Below are 15786 nucleotides of genomic sequence, written 5' to 3'. Positions count from 1 at the left end.
ATTTTGACCAATAATAAACTTTTATTACATATTATGTCCATTTGTTGCATGAATATTGGTGATACGGTGATTAAAGAAATATTTGCATCGGAAGTAAAGGGGTCTGTAGTTGAAAAAAGTGATAAAAATACATGTATATAGCTACTCCTTGACAGTAATTGTTGCATAAAAAACATTTTTGCAAGTGTGCATACTTCACTGTACACATCAAACTACACCCTTGACTTTTGTTTCACATCGAATATATAACACATTCCTTCGTAACTATGAAGCATATACAACCATGCCAAAGGTGCCAGTCCAATAAAACATGCAAAGGAAATATAATACATTGTATCTACATCCATCCCCTAAACCTACATATACATAACTGTCTGTACCTGTAACATAAAACATGGACAGGAAGTACATACCTGTCTGTACCCGTAATATAAAACATGGACAGGAAGTACATACCTGTCTGTACCTGAATATAAAACATGGACAGGAAGTACATACCTGTCTGTACCTGTAACATAAAAGATGGACAGGAAGTACATGCCTGTCCGTACCTGTAACATAAAACATGGACAGGAAGTACATACCTGTCTGTACCCGTAATATAAAACATGGACAGGAAGTACATACCTGTCTGTACCTGAATATAAAACATGGACAGGAAGTACATACCTGTCTGTACCTGTAACATAAAACATGGACAGGAAGTACATACCTGTCTGTACCTGAATATAAAACATGGACAGGAAGTACATACCTGTCTGTACCCGTAATATAAAACATGGACAGGAAGTACATACCTGTCTGTACCCGTAATATAAAACATGGACAGGAAGTACATACCTGTCTGTACCCGTAATATAAAACATGGACAGGAAGTACATACCTGTCTGTACCTGAATATAAAACATGGACAGGAAGTACATACCTGTCTTTACCTGTAACATAAAACATGGACAGGAAATACATACTAGTCTGTACCTGTAACATAAAAGATTGACAGGAAGTACATACCTGTCTGTACCCGTCATATAAAACATGGACAGGAAGTACATACCTGTCTGTACCCGTAACATAAAACATGGACAGGAAGTACATACCTGTCTGACTCGTCTCATCAAACATATATAGGACCCACTAATGTTAACCAGCGAAATCTTTTAAGTATTTTGTATTTTTTTTATGAGTGTTATTTTTGTTTTCCCTTGTTTTTATATACACACTTGATGTTAAATACATATTTTTTTCTTTTTAAAATACACATCCTTTGCCTTTTGTTTTAGGATCAATGCTGTTATGGTGCTTTGATGTGTGACAGTTTCCAGAATAATTAATAAATTAAATAAACATTTCACTTCAAGCAACATGAATTAAAATAGATTGAAAGAAGTTGTTGCATGGCAACCCACAACCTTTTTATGTTTTTTAGTTTAAACCAAATAATGAGCCTTTAATACACAGTGAAACAGTTTTTTTTTTTTCTTGAAATAGATGACGTGTGATTGCAGTGCCACTTCTTAAAGATTTTGTGGCATCAGCTTTTTGTTTCCACTGTTAAATACCTCTTAAATTCATCTTTCCGATGATGTATATAGTAGACTATTCACTGTATCATTTTCTTGTACATCACATTCATAATGTTATTCTTTCTTAATGCCTGGGCAGATTTCATCCAAATATGGTGTGAACATTATTGTACGTGGGTTGCAATTACAAAAATTCAGAAAGTTGTTTTGACTCCTAAGAACTTGGGGGCGGGGCACCAAAACGGGAAATTATACAATATTTTGCTTCAAAACACTTCTCCTTCTTAAAGCCTGTGTAGATTGTAACCAAATTTGGTGTGAAACATTATTGTAGGTTGGTTTCTTGAATTCAGAAAGTTGATTTGACCTCTTTGCTTCAAACTGCTGCTCTTTCTTAATTCTTAAATGGATTTCAACCTAATTTGGACTGAAACATAGTTGGGAGTGGGGAGTTATTTCTTAAATTTAGAAAGTTGATTCGACCCCAAGGGACTTGGGGGTGGGGCTTCAAGACTAATTAAGTATATATACGTATATAAATACTTGTTCATACTGTAAAAAAAAAAACATCATATGCCTGTTGAGTAACTGGAGGATACATATATGTATATGATGGCCATCAGAAAGGTATTTAGGAGAGCTTTACCATATAGCTATATATATATATAGGGGGGATACATATATCTGTATATGTAGGGCCTGATATGTGGAGTTTGTGTTTGTGTTTTCTTCCTTTTTAGTCTTGAAAAGGTGTGTTTACTTGTGTGTGTTGTTTTATTTATGTGTACAGTTTCAGATTATTTTACAAATGTGAATGCTGGATAGACACCACATACCTCATGAGGTGTCAGTATGCACCGATGAATAAGAGGGGCAGTGGTTATTCACTCTGGTGCAATCCACCATGTCGTGTAGGTTTCTGATGTTTGGGAGTTATCTCCCTTGGATCTCTGTGTTTACCGTTTATATTTTATCAAAGAAGTCTTTTTTTTTAGGAATTCAATGAGCAGTCTTTGCACTAGTCTTTCATTTCCACGTGACATTAAAACCTGGTTGATGGATGTATATTGGATTTTTATTCTTTTAAAAGCTGGGAGGGAAAGACCAAGGAACAGAAAATGAAACCATTATAGAAAAAATTCTGAACGGCGTTCCTGATATTCCAAAATTAGTCACCTCAACAAATGGAAAACTGTGCCCAATCCCTCACATTTGAATTCAGTAAACGTAGTTTTTTACACGTGCAGTACAGAAGGTTGTGTCCCCCGGGGGTTCAGAGCGGAATACTCGCGGCCAAAACAGTACACAAAATTAGTTTTCAACAGCATCTCACACCTCACAGTTGAATTCACTAAACCTAGTTTTTTTTTTTTTTTTACATAAGCAGTAGAGGCGGTTGTGTCCCTCGGGTGTTCCAAGCGGAATTCTCGCTGCCAAAACTGTACATATAAATAAATTTTCCTATCATATACGAACCGTGAACCACGCCCCTAATTATACCCCATTGACATCACTCCCCCCGATTCCTACCGGCCTTTCACCTATCACCCCTCCTACTTAACATTTGGGGATGCGAACAGTTACGTGATGCCAGGAACACTGTGGATTTATGGGACTTAAAATGGTGGCCCGTATGGGAATGTCCAACTCGCACGAGAGAGACCTGTGTAAATTTAAACGAGTGTAACAAATTAACTAATAAATAAAATCGTTACTTTTTACTCTTCAACTGACCGACCTAGCCGAACAGCAAGTCAGTGTACCAACCAGTCTATAAAAGTAATGATGGAAATGTAACTAGAATGATGTAATTCAATTTTAAATATGATCAATCTCTCGGCAAATCGTAATGAGAGAGAACACTTATATTGTGTGTGTGTGTTTTTTTTTTACGTAACGTTACGTCAAAGTAGAGCAAGACGAAATATGTTTAATAACGGACAGCGGGTCTGTATTTATTTACTGTATGCGACGATTTCACAAACCTCCCCATCACCTCATCACCTCCCCTCTATCCTACAGCCCCCCACACTCGTACACCAAGGCATTGAATCCAGCAAGAAGAACTGTATTTTCTATTCTTTTTTTGAAAAGAAAAGAAAAAGAAAAGATCACACCAGTAAAAACGACTGTCACGGCTATTTTCATCAACGAATGTATGAAGAAGATTAATCACATATTGGCCCTAATGACCTTTTATGTGTTGACTAAAACGTAGATTAAAACATTTCATGCTTGATGCGTCAGACTTTCCTCTCATTTTCCTTCCTATTCATGTATATAACTCATCTTTCAAGTGCTTGTGTAGTGTGTAATAATAATACTTGTCAGTCTCCATTTCACGATCGCTAGAGCTTGTGATATTGTGTAATACTTACTATATATTTATTGAAGTAAAGTATGATAAAATTAGTCAGATATTGTGATTCTGGAAAAAGCGTTTTGCAATTTAAAGAAATGGTTTTTATGTCGAACTGACATTAGTTGATTTGGTGAAGTCACTTGTCTTTTTAAAAAATGTACAAAGGGTACCGTCAGCAACAATAGGCCATTAAGATTGTAATAATAATGAAAAGTAATCACATATATTTATTAACAAACCTACCACCTAAATTAAGTAGGAATAAAAAAAAAATAGTAATGATATTACCTGAATAAACAATCGATAAACTTTTAAGATATTTAGGTTTTCTCAGTGTTCTTTTTTGCTTTTATTTACTGTAGAACAAAAAAGTTGACCTATTTCGTTGATAGCAAAATTGTTTTCAAAAGAGACAATAAGAAAGAGCTACAGGTAACTTGATGATGTTAACACCATCGTCCATTAACTATCATGTTATATTATGCTGAAACTCATTAAAACGCTAAATACAACATACAGAACATAAATTTTCAATTTTTAAAACATGTTTTGTCTCTTTTAATTGTGAAATTTGATATTCGTTTAGTTTCATTTTGGAATTAATTATCTATATCTACGTGGATGGTTTCATAATTTACATAGATATTTAAGCCTCGCTTTCACACAGGAAGTAGCAGGTTCCCTGAACTTCCGGTTACTAGATCGTTGCTTAGTGCACATAAACAGAAGATAAGATCAGTGACTTTACCTGTGTATATTAAGTGGAAATGAAAATCACGTGCATGACTTCACATTCGTAACACAGGATTGCTTAAAAACAGCTCGTACTTAATAATGGCGACGGGACATATACTGCCAGGTTTCGGCCAACCTGTGTCAAACTTAAGGAGAGCTAAAACAGCTTTTCCTATGGATAAGACAAAGCTAAAGGAATACGCTTTATTAAATGTCCCGAAGCCAGATGTGAGGGAATTAGGACATATCAGAGAAAACGCACGGCAGGTCTGGTCCGCCAAACCTACGTATGCTACCTCATACAATTGTCACTATGAAGGAAAACCACTAGACGAGCAGACAAGATTAAGGCCATCGTCACCAACACGAAAAAACAAACCTCACCCCCCAATGTAAGTTATCTTCAGCATAAAATATAATTGATTATTTCCGGTATTGGGATGATTTTCATGAACAAGTTGCTGCACAAGTTTTGGTGCTGTTCATTTCTAATTAAAACTTAACTTACAAATTGATAGTGAATTTGAAACATACAGTTGTACAGAAATTAAAAAATGCTATTGTAATTATATATTGTCAATGTGCAAACTGATTTTGTCGAAAGTATTACACCAACAATAATGTTGTGTATACTTATCGATAAGAAATAAGATGAAATGACATTAAGTGTCAAATTACATTTTTCCTGACTAGCTGTGGTCAGTACTTTTTTTATTTTTTTTTCAAATTTGCATGAATTTTATGGCAGATTCATTAGGAGTGATCACTATGAGTCATTAGGAGGGAACTCAAACTTTTCATCAGTCGGACTCAAAGTTCAGTCTATTTCTCTTTGAATGAAAAAAAAAAAATAGAGAGAACTAAAATATATACAATAACTATTGCGTGTTCATAGTCAGGCATAAAAATGAACACATGCACAGTGAGAAATCCATGTAACTGATTATAGATATCATTAGCAATGATTCAAATGAAAGTCAGAAGTTTTTGATAAATTTTTTATACTCATTGATGTAATACATATATGATTTGTACAATATACTTCTAAAGAGGTCAAAATATTAAGAGTGTTTTAAATACCTCCAGTGTGTATACATTTTTAATCAAATGGTCTACCTTACCGTATGTCTAAAATCTCATCAAAGAATTGGTGAATATACCGTAAGTTTGTCTGAAGATTTATCGAAATGAAATTCGTAAAGAAAACATCTCTATTTTGTCTGTAAGGTAATTATATATTGCTGCCTTTGAAAGGGTACTTTTTAAAATGCAGAGAGAGTATTTAAAACTTAGATATTCTTATACAAATTGAGATTAGACTACAAAAAAGCGCTGTATATCTACAATACATTAAATTATTATGATATCATACAACAGAATTTATCTGCAACACAAATTTCAGTAAAAGAAAACATTCCAACGTGACAAAAAGTGGAATTGTATACATGTTTGTTGAGAGAGCAGATCAATGATTTTTATGGAAAAATGAAATTATTTGAATTATGAGACAATGCGATAGCATTAATTTGTATTTACTGAACAGCTATATATAAGGATGGGCTTATTACCAGACCTGGGCTTATTACTGGGTAAATTAGGTATTCCATATCAATAAGTGGGGCGGCCATTCTTATGTCAGTCCGATTTGGCGTAACTCCTTTGAATATGAAATAAAACAAAATAGTTCAAGAGATATGTTTTGGAAACAGACATCAAGTAGTATTGATTTTGAGAGAAAAAATTGTTGAACCCTGCATTAAAGGCAAGCTGTAAAACAAATACCTGTCTACATGTATAAGACAATAAATGACAGCTATATATATAAACATATACCTGTCTAGAAAGGTCTGTATATGACATATACCTGTTAAGAAAGGTCAGCTATGTATATATAAACACATAGCTGTCTATAAAGACCAGATGTATATAACAAAAACCTATCTAGAAAGGTCTGTATATGACATGTACCTGTCTAGAAAGGCCAGCTGTATATAACAAAAACCTATCTAGAAATGTCTGTATATGACATGTACCTGTCTAGAAAGGCCAGCTATGTGTATATAAACACATAGCTGTCTATAAAGACCAGATGTGTATAACAAAAACCTGTTAATAACAAATACTTGTCTATAAAGGCAACTAGTGTCAGGTCCACGTGTAATTCAAATTATAACAGTTGAACCTTTGACAAGCCACCTGCCTATGAAGCCCACTGTTCTCACTCCCTTGAGTGGCCTTTGTAGACAGGTTTTACTGATGTTATACATGATGTGTATTGTGAATTGAAAACTAGTCCTACATTGTAAAACCTAGTACTTTATTATGATTTCTTTTACCACAGGGTATTTTTGACAAACAGACTTCATTATATCGATGGTCTCCAGAATCCTGATGCTACACTCGGAAAAGAAGTCTATAGAGGTATATTAAAATGAAAAGAACAAATAAAATATTTATTTCAGAAAATGAAGCTAAACATTTGATTAATGAAAATTCATTCAATAATAAGCATATGAATTTCAGAATGCTGGAGGTTAAGTTATTTTCACAAATGGTTCAGTTTCTTTTGAATAGACATTTTAACATTAGGAAAGACTTCAGAGGATTGTTAATTGATCCTGATTGATTTCAAAATAAAAAATATTTCACAAAAAAATTAACATACCTTGGAAATGGAATGAAATTGAATTTCTGATACTGTAATACTTATCTGTTACATTTATAAGATAGATGATTTTTATCATAAACATAAATTGTGACAGACTGACGCTAATTAGAATACATGTTTTACTTCTTGTCCTCTGTTTTTGCTGTTTGGGAAACAAATGATTTTGATAACATATCATATCATAAAAAGATTTTAACAGACTTTTTTAAGAAGTCATTTTGATATCATTCACCTGATTAACTGATAACATTCAGACACCAGGTGTACATTTTTCAGACACACATTGTGTTTATCAAGACTGCTTTAACAGTTCTGTTCAAAAGAATCCTTAATTACAGGTAAATTATCTTTTACATTTCTATTCTGTTATCATTATCGTTTATTTATTTAAGTGGATGGTGTCGTGCCAGACAATGAGTACATCAGGAGAAGATTAATCCGTGAAAAATACATCGCTCGGCCTCATACAGCAGCTGTGAATCAGTACGCTGATGATGTAAGCAGAAAATTATTTATCATAAAGAAGATTTATATATATATATATATATATATATATATATATTATTATCCTGCCTCTGACTCAGCGCTGTCTGCAGTGTGCTTGCTTTTATAGTATACTAAATGTAGCTGCAGATCTAGACATACTTTACTGTCACTAATGGCTGTTATTTGGTCATTTTGAATTACAAGTAATCGCAAAATAAAATCAAAGTCAGCTTTAAACAATATTCTGTATTGTCCAAATTAAAAGCATTGATTGATGTAATAGTTGATATAGTTCTGTTTTTCAATTATTTATGAAGGGTTTGAAGGATGTTTTCCCTGCTACCGAAGCACAAGCTGCAAGTGCATGGTTGAAACTCGCAGATGACAAAGGTAAGCAGCACAAAAAATATTTCAATTTGTTTTAAATGTTGTTTTTCTGTTTAACAGTAAAGCATGATTACAATGGAAAGGTTAATTACAAGGAAAACTGCCAGATTACATACTAAAGAGGTTTCTTATGATAATGAATGTCATATCATATGGATGTCTGAGGTCTAATATCACAAGCATTGTCAGATTACACAGGTGTCTGACTTCTGAGGTTTAATATCACAAGCATTGTCAGATTACACAGGTGTCTGACTTCTGAGGTCTAATATCACAAGCATTGTCAGATTACACAGGTGTCTGACTAGAGAGATCTAATATCACAAGCATTGTCAGATTACACAGGTGTCTGACTAGAGAGATCTTTTAACATAGAATTGTCAGATTACACAGGTGTCTGACTAGAGAGATCTTTTAACATAGAATTGTCAGATTACACAGGTGTCTGACTAGAGAGATCTTTTAACATAGAATTGTCAGATTACACAGGTGTCTGACTAGAGAGATCTTTTAACATAGAATTGTCAGATTACACAGGTGTATAAATAGAGAGATCTTTTAACATAGAATTGTCAGATTACACAGGTGTCTGACTAGAGAGATCTTTTAACATAGAATTGTCAGATTACACAGGTGTCTGACTAGAGAGATCTTTTAACATAGAATTGTCAGACAACACAGGTGTATGTCTAGACAGTCTTTTAACATAAGAATTGTCAGATTACACAGATGTCTGACTAGAGAGATCTTTTAGAGAGATCTTTTAACATAGAATTGTCAGATTACACAGGTGTCTGACTAGAGAGATCTTTTAACATAAGAATTGTCAGATTAAAAAGGTTTATTGTCACAATGATGGCCAGCATACACAGGTGTCTGACAAGAGAGATTTATTGTCCTGATCTAGTTGCTTGATAAACAGGAACTCAGTTAAGTACTCAAACTCTTCATTAGTTCATAAGAGGGTTTAGAGATGAGAATTAAGATATGCAAAGCTCACTATTTTAAAATGAATAATTTTTTAAAAGGTTTGGAACATTTTCACACTGACAGAATCAAAGTAGATTCATTGCTTCAATTGTCAGAATTAAATTACATTCTTTTTAAATCTATCTTAGTTATGATTCTAACTACTTTCCAGTGGCCTTGTAAGGTTTTAGTAATATGACTGTCCAGTAACTTTTAGTTTAGAATTAAATGTCCATCTTTTTAGCTACAACCAATCAATTTTAATATATGCTATATTAGCATATAGTTGGTTAAATTTTATTATTTGTCACATTGACATATATGTATATTGGACACTTGAATATGTGTTTTAATTCCAATATATATGCATCATGAGCTTTATGTAGTGCACTACTTTTAATTAATGATCCAAATTAAAACTATCATTATGTTCACTGTGATACATTTACTCTATATGTGATGTTATAACCTTTTAATAATACAATGTAATTTAATGTTGTAAATACTGTACATTTTACTGTCGACCGCTTGTAAGAAGAGTCTTTGACTCAAAGTGTTATCGACCTGAAATAAAGTCTATTATTATTATTATTCCCTCCTCCATTGACAGAATTACGTTCCCTCTCTCCATTGACAGAATTAAATCACATTCCCTCTCTCCATTGACAGAATTCAATTACATTCCCTCTCTCCATTGACAGAATTACGTTCCCTCTCTCCATTGACAGAATTAAATCACATTCCCTCTCTCCATTGACAGAATTAAATTACATTCCCTCTCCCCATTGACAGAATTAAATAACATTCCCTCTCTCCATTGACAGAATTAAATTACATTCCCTCCACCATTGACAGAATTAAAATACATCCCCACTCCATTGACAGAATTAAATTACATTCCCCCTCCTCCATTGATAGAATTACATTCCCTCCCTCCATTGACAGAATTAAGATACATTCCCTGCTCCATTGTAGATAAATTTCAGCTTATGAATATGATGCAAGAGGAAAGAACAAAGTGTTTTAAAGCAGAAAACAAGACATTACAATCACCGGTAAGTATAACACAATCAATATACTACATACCACTTTAATGCCTTTTTAATTACTTTATCAGAAATCAGGGTTTTATTTATACAGCAAGGAGAGTAAGTTTCATTACTAACTTCTGTATACTATAAAATGATGTATTTTCAATTGTATTGCACGACTTATGTTACATATGTAACACGTGACATTTTCCTTGCCTATACTACCAACACAGTGGAAAATTCAATTATTCTTCATGTGGTTGGTCGGTTACAGGTTTTCTGTCTCTTTTAATGGTCTTATTTGTAGGCATTGTCTCTCTGACTAATGTCAGTGTTTTGGGGAAGCGGCTTATTCTATTTTAATTCATTATTAACAGATTCAGTCCTTCCTGCATAGTGCTAGATTATTCTGTCTTTTTCAGTCTGTCTGGTACCTTTGCAAAACATTTCATTCAAAAATAGGTCAAAATTAAGATGATCCAGTTGTTTTGATGTATAACTGAAAAGGGAGGCATTGTAGTCAAACCAAATTATTTGGAATAATTAGGTGATAAAGCACTTAAGCAATTTCAACACAATAATGTTTTAGAAAAAGAATTTATGACCGATATACAGGTAAGATATTCCCTTAATCCAAACTCCGATGATTCACTCTTTAACGGTCTGTCTTTTCCAGACCCCAAAGCTGGAGCGAGCCAACACGGACATGCCCTCACTGCACAGGTGGATGAAAATGGCTGGAGCTGATGGTAATGAAACTGAAATTGATTACCTCCCCTTGTCAGCAATCATATAAGTTTTCTTCTGTGTACAACTACTCAAAAATCAAAACAACAACTATTATATGAATTTTACATCTGATCTTGATCCTAGATCTGTATGTGAATGTTTGTATGGGAAAAATGTCAGCTCTGTCACAACCATTGTACAGAATTATACTGTCCATGAAATAGTTGTTGAATGAGGCTGTAGGCTGTCGGTCTATATATTCTTCGTCTTCTACATCAGCTGTATTTGGATTTTATACATTTCTTAATCCAGGAAATGCTGGATTTCAAATTAGGCTAATATTTTATACCACATAAAAAGGTCTGTTTATATTACATCTACAGACTTTTAGGATCTCCAAAATTGAGAAATTTATAAAATTTGATGGAATTACATGCCAATATCGCATCTTACATTTTAATGATTTTTTAATGAATGATAGTAATACGAGGAATTAAATAGGTCTTGTGTAACTAAGGAAATGTGGATTTTTCTTTTTACTGATCATATTTTTCATACATAAACCCCAGGGATCAATACATTACTTCTTACTCAAAGGTAGGGGGCAGGCTTATTACCGAACAATAAAACCAAAGGGGCCAACCCATTACTTCTTACTCAAAGGCAGGGGGCAGGCTTATTACAGAACAATAAAACCAGGGGGCAGGCTTATTACTGAACAATAAAACCAGGGGGCAGGCTTATTACCGAACAATAAACCTAAAGGGTCCAACACATTACTTCTGACTTGAAGTCTGATGACTGTAAAGCATGGGGAAATGAACTCGGTTTAAACCGCAGTTCACTTTACCATGGGCTTCACTTTACCATACTACATCGGCTTATTACAGGACAATAAACAATAGGGACTGTCTACCTCTGACTTACTGACAGAGGGGTGGGCTTATTACCGAACAATAAACCCAGGGGGCAGCACTTCTGACTTATAAACAAGGGTTGGCTTATTACAGAACAAGGCAATAGCATTAGTTTGCTGTAACTCTACAAAACATATCACATGGTGTGTTCTACATCAGGAAACAGCTGTGTATAGAAATCAAGTTCCACTTGTACCATCAGTAGTTTAACAAATGGTGTTGTGCATGTCGTCTTCATGGTATTCTAAGCAAAAATGAAAAATAAAGTTGAATGTGATGATCTTTATCACATGACAAGATTAATCATTATTGCTACTTACATCAGACAATAAGCCCATGCCTGGTAATAAGCCCATCCATACCTTTTGCTCTTTAGTAGAACAACCAACAAAATGTCCTGCAATAAGTCTGCTGCCTGACTTTGAGTCAGAATTTCGTTTTGGTCTGCCTGGGCTTATCAAAGGATGATTACAACATTTTGTTTAAGAGTGTTGTACAACAGCGTGATTATATATCATACTTATAGTGCCCGGCCGCCTTCCCTAATCAGCCTGGGTACATGTAAGTACCACTGAGTCTGTGTTGAAGGATACCTTAACTAATTGATGTGTAGTCTTGGTTGATACAGATATTGCTATTTTTGACTGACAAGTGTTAAATGAATAAAATCTTCTTTAGTTCCATTCATATTAATTTTGCATGCAATAGAAGAAAATATTGATTAATTTATTAATGACGACGAAATGCTTTCTAACATTCGTAAAACAAAAAACATATAAAACCTCCGTGTAATGATTAATTTCCTTACAACTTTTCATACCTTCTGTTATAAAACAATGATTTTTATTGGTTCTGATTCAGTTAGCAAATAAATTTTAGATTTTACGATTTAAGGAGTGATAGTCACATGACTTTTATAGTTTAATATTTCACAATTTTTTTTACAAAATATTTTAACAAATTTTCCAAAACATATCTTTATAGAGTACCTGACTTAGTGAGCTTATATGTACCTATATAATTATAGAGTGTACATTAATCAGTTCACTCATACCACGTTACTTTAATAAAATATAAATCTTGAATATTATGCAAATCACTTATAGAAAAAAGTCATCAAAAATGTGTATCATCATTTTCATTTTTCATAACCTAACTTTTAAAAATGTAGAAAATTGTAATTTAACATTTGTCAGAGTGGACTTTCAATGTCTGTGTAAATTGTTTTAGAAATCCTTAGATAGAAAGTAGAGGTTTGGAATAATCCGTAATGACAAAAAATTGAATTTATCATTAATATTTTTACAAGTAATGTATACCTTTCACTGACATACAAGCATGATGTTCATGTGTATCTCATCAAATGCATGTAACTATGAATGGATTTTTGATGTGAGCAACCAGTAATTGTGGGAAGGTTTTTTTCTCTCTTTTCTTTTTTTTCATTACTTGTGTGTGTGTGTGTGTGGTGTGTGTGTGTGTGTGTGTGTGTGTGTGTGTGTGTGTGTGTGTGTGCGTGTTATTGGTGGTATGCTGGGGTTCTTAAGGTACTAAAAAATTGTGGCAATATGGATATTTTTCTTCAACTGAAAATTGTCCAAGTATATGATTTTCGAAAGTGATTGTGCACTGATGTGTGTTTGAGTTAGGAGAACAATATTTCAGAGTTAAGAAATGAGAACTGGTCAATATATACCTCGATCAGGATCCAGTATACCCACAGGATATTAGACTTGTATATTCATGAAGTTAATAAAGCTTCAGGATTTGATATTGATTGCCACATATTATTGAACAGATTCCAATTGACATTCATGGGCTTATGAATGCAAACAGTTTGCCACAAACTCAGTGAAGTGCATTAACACTTCGTGTTATCCTGTTGATATTTCTAAGCCTACGAATGTCAATTTAAAACAATTTGATACTTATACATATATCCTTACCCTTTAAGGGCAGGTAAGCTCAATATGTTTATGTTACTTGTAACACTTTTACACAGATGGTAATTCAAAGTAAACTTAAGATTACACAGAGTAGACTTAAGATTGCACAGTAAGCTTAAAATTACATAGTAAACTTAAGACTACAAAGTAAGCATAGGATTACACAGTAGACTTAAGGTTGCACAGTAGACTTAAGGTTACACAGTAAGCTTAAGGTTACACAGTAAGCTTAAGACTACAAAGTAAGCATAGGATTACACAGTAGACTTAAGGTTGCACAGTAGACTTAAGGTTGCACAGTAGACTTAAGGTTACACAGTTAGCTTAAGATTACACAGTTAGCTTAAGATTACAGAGTAGACTTAAGATTACAGAGTAGACTTAAGATTACAGAGTAGACTTAAGATTACAGAGTAGACTTAAGATTACAGAGTAGACTTAAGATTACAGAGTAGACTTAAGATTACAGAGTAGACTTAAGATTACACAGTAAGCTTAAGACTAATCTGTGGCTATGCCATATATTGGTTAATATTTATTCATGAGTATTTAAACCTTAAAACATTAAACATCACAGGCAGCAATCCTTCTTATCTCAAGTGATTGACATTAAGATTTGAAAACAACATGTAAGTAATCATCAACATATTGTGAATTCTTTCGTGGAAGAAAATTATGCAGAAATGTTGATTGTAATTACCAACTGAAGTTTGATAAAATTTTAATTTGTAAATCAATCTTATTAAAAACGAAAGCTAAGATTCAGCTGCCATAATGTAACAACATTCATATGTCTCGCAAAAAATGGATTCATTTTTTTTCTCTGACAACTTTCAATTATTAAATGTGTTAAAACTTTCTTTTAAGACTATTTTCATTGGCAGTTTTCTCATCAAAACGAGTTCATGCCAATTTAAAATTCAACGATACAGAAAGTACTACACTATAATTGTTCTCTTAATTCATTTGCTGTAATTAGCTTTCAGGAAATTTGCCGTGAAAGAAAGTTGCTGTTGATTTGAAGAAGTGTTACTTTGATGTACTGGTCTTTAATATTGACTTATACCAAATATCAATTTTATGACAAGAAATGGTTTGACAAAGATCTGGATTTCTGATTTTTCTCTTCCAGAAAACAATTCATTGAATCGTGTCCTTCAGTCCATCCGTTCAAACCCTGATAATCAGTTATCATCACGAGTTGGCTCTGCTTCTGGATCCTTGAAAGAGAGACGCAACAATGACATTGACACCATGAGGCGGATTAGATTTGTGCCAAAAGCAACTCGTGGAGAGTTTTTGATGCACCCCGATTGGCCACCCAATATTCCTCATCATCATGTGCCATGAGTAACCTTGATTGACCCCGAGTGACATTTGAATGACCAATGAGTGCTCTGCTGTCACTCATTGTACAATTTAGCATATGTGATAGATTATGCCTAGGAGCTAGTATATATTCAAATTTTGAGTGGACAAGAGTTGGACAATATAGACTGCCTTAGATAGTGCTGTCTGAAAGATTGCAAAATTTCTGTCATTCCTATAAAAGCATTTCTTTAGCATTTTCAGTATTTTTGAGACCAGACCGAGGCCTTATCCACCTATGTATTTTGATTTAATTTCTTCAATAAGATACCACCCAGTCAATTTGTGCTTTATTTCATCCCAATATACATTAGGAAATTTCCACTCAGTCAAATTTTTGTCTTATAATGATAAGTTCATGTAAAAACTTTGATACGACAGCCAGGAAGGCCATTTTGTAACATAATTGTACAATCATGGTTTTCTTGTGCAACACCTATTCCAAACTTTTTCTCAAGTTTCACCAGTTGAATTGAGCTCCAAGGTTACTGTAAAAAAAAAATAGGTAACACTTGTTACAGTTACCTACTCCTCACCAAAACTACCATCTGCATCATGGAAAACAGCTTCTAAGTAAGATTTCATTCAAAGTAGAAAAAAATAATCATTCTCCCTGCTGAAAGCTTTTGTAGTCAGATGACTGTTAAGGCCCATGGGCCTCTTGT

General features: G+C 33.6%; 1 protein-coding gene across 1 annotated transcript; it reads left to right on the top strand.

Moving 5' to 3' along the window:
- The first annotated feature begins 4719 nt into the window (after window positions 1-4719).
- On the top strand, window positions 4720-15103 carry LOC132558348 (uncharacterized). The gene is made up of 7 exons (XM_060222894.1): window positions 4720-5012; window positions 6962-7041; window positions 7681-7784; window positions 8092-8164; window positions 10106-10185; window positions 10838-10910; window positions 14886-15103. The coding sequence occupies exons 1-7, from the start codon at window positions 4720-4722 to the stop codon at window positions 15101-15103; spliced, it is 921 nt and encodes a 306-aa protein (XP_060078877.1).
- Window positions 15104-15786: the final 683 nt, after the last annotated feature.

This window comes from Ylistrum balloti, unplaced genomic scaffold (genome assembly GCF_031769215.1).
Source record: "Ylistrum balloti isolate Yb309-2 unplaced genomic scaffold, AGI_CSIRO_Ybal_v1 Utg370780, whole genome shotgun sequence".
In the NCBI taxonomy this organism is placed as follows: Eukaryota; Metazoa; Mollusca; class Bivalvia; order Pectinida; family Pectinidae; genus Ylistrum; species Ylistrum balloti.
The sequence above is the reverse complement of the archived record's forward strand: the minus strand, read 5'-3'. Positions and strand labels throughout refer to the sequence as shown.

What these genes read in the sequence shown, in the direction of transcription:
- LOC132558348 (XM_060222894.1), top strand. Translation starts at nt 4,720, where the DNA reads ATGGCGACGGGACATATACTGCCAGGTTTCGGCCAACCTGTGTCAAAC. An exon ending in CGGAAAAGAAGTCTATAGAG is followed by an intron (nt 7,042 to 7,680) that starts GTATATTAAAAT and finishes TATTTATTTAAG; the next exon opens with TGGATGGTGTCGTGCCAGAC. An exon ending in GAAACTCGCAGATGACAAAG is followed by an intron (nt 8,165 to 10,105) that starts GTAAGCAGCACA and finishes GCTCCATTGTAG; the next exon opens with ATAAATTTCAGCTTATGAAT.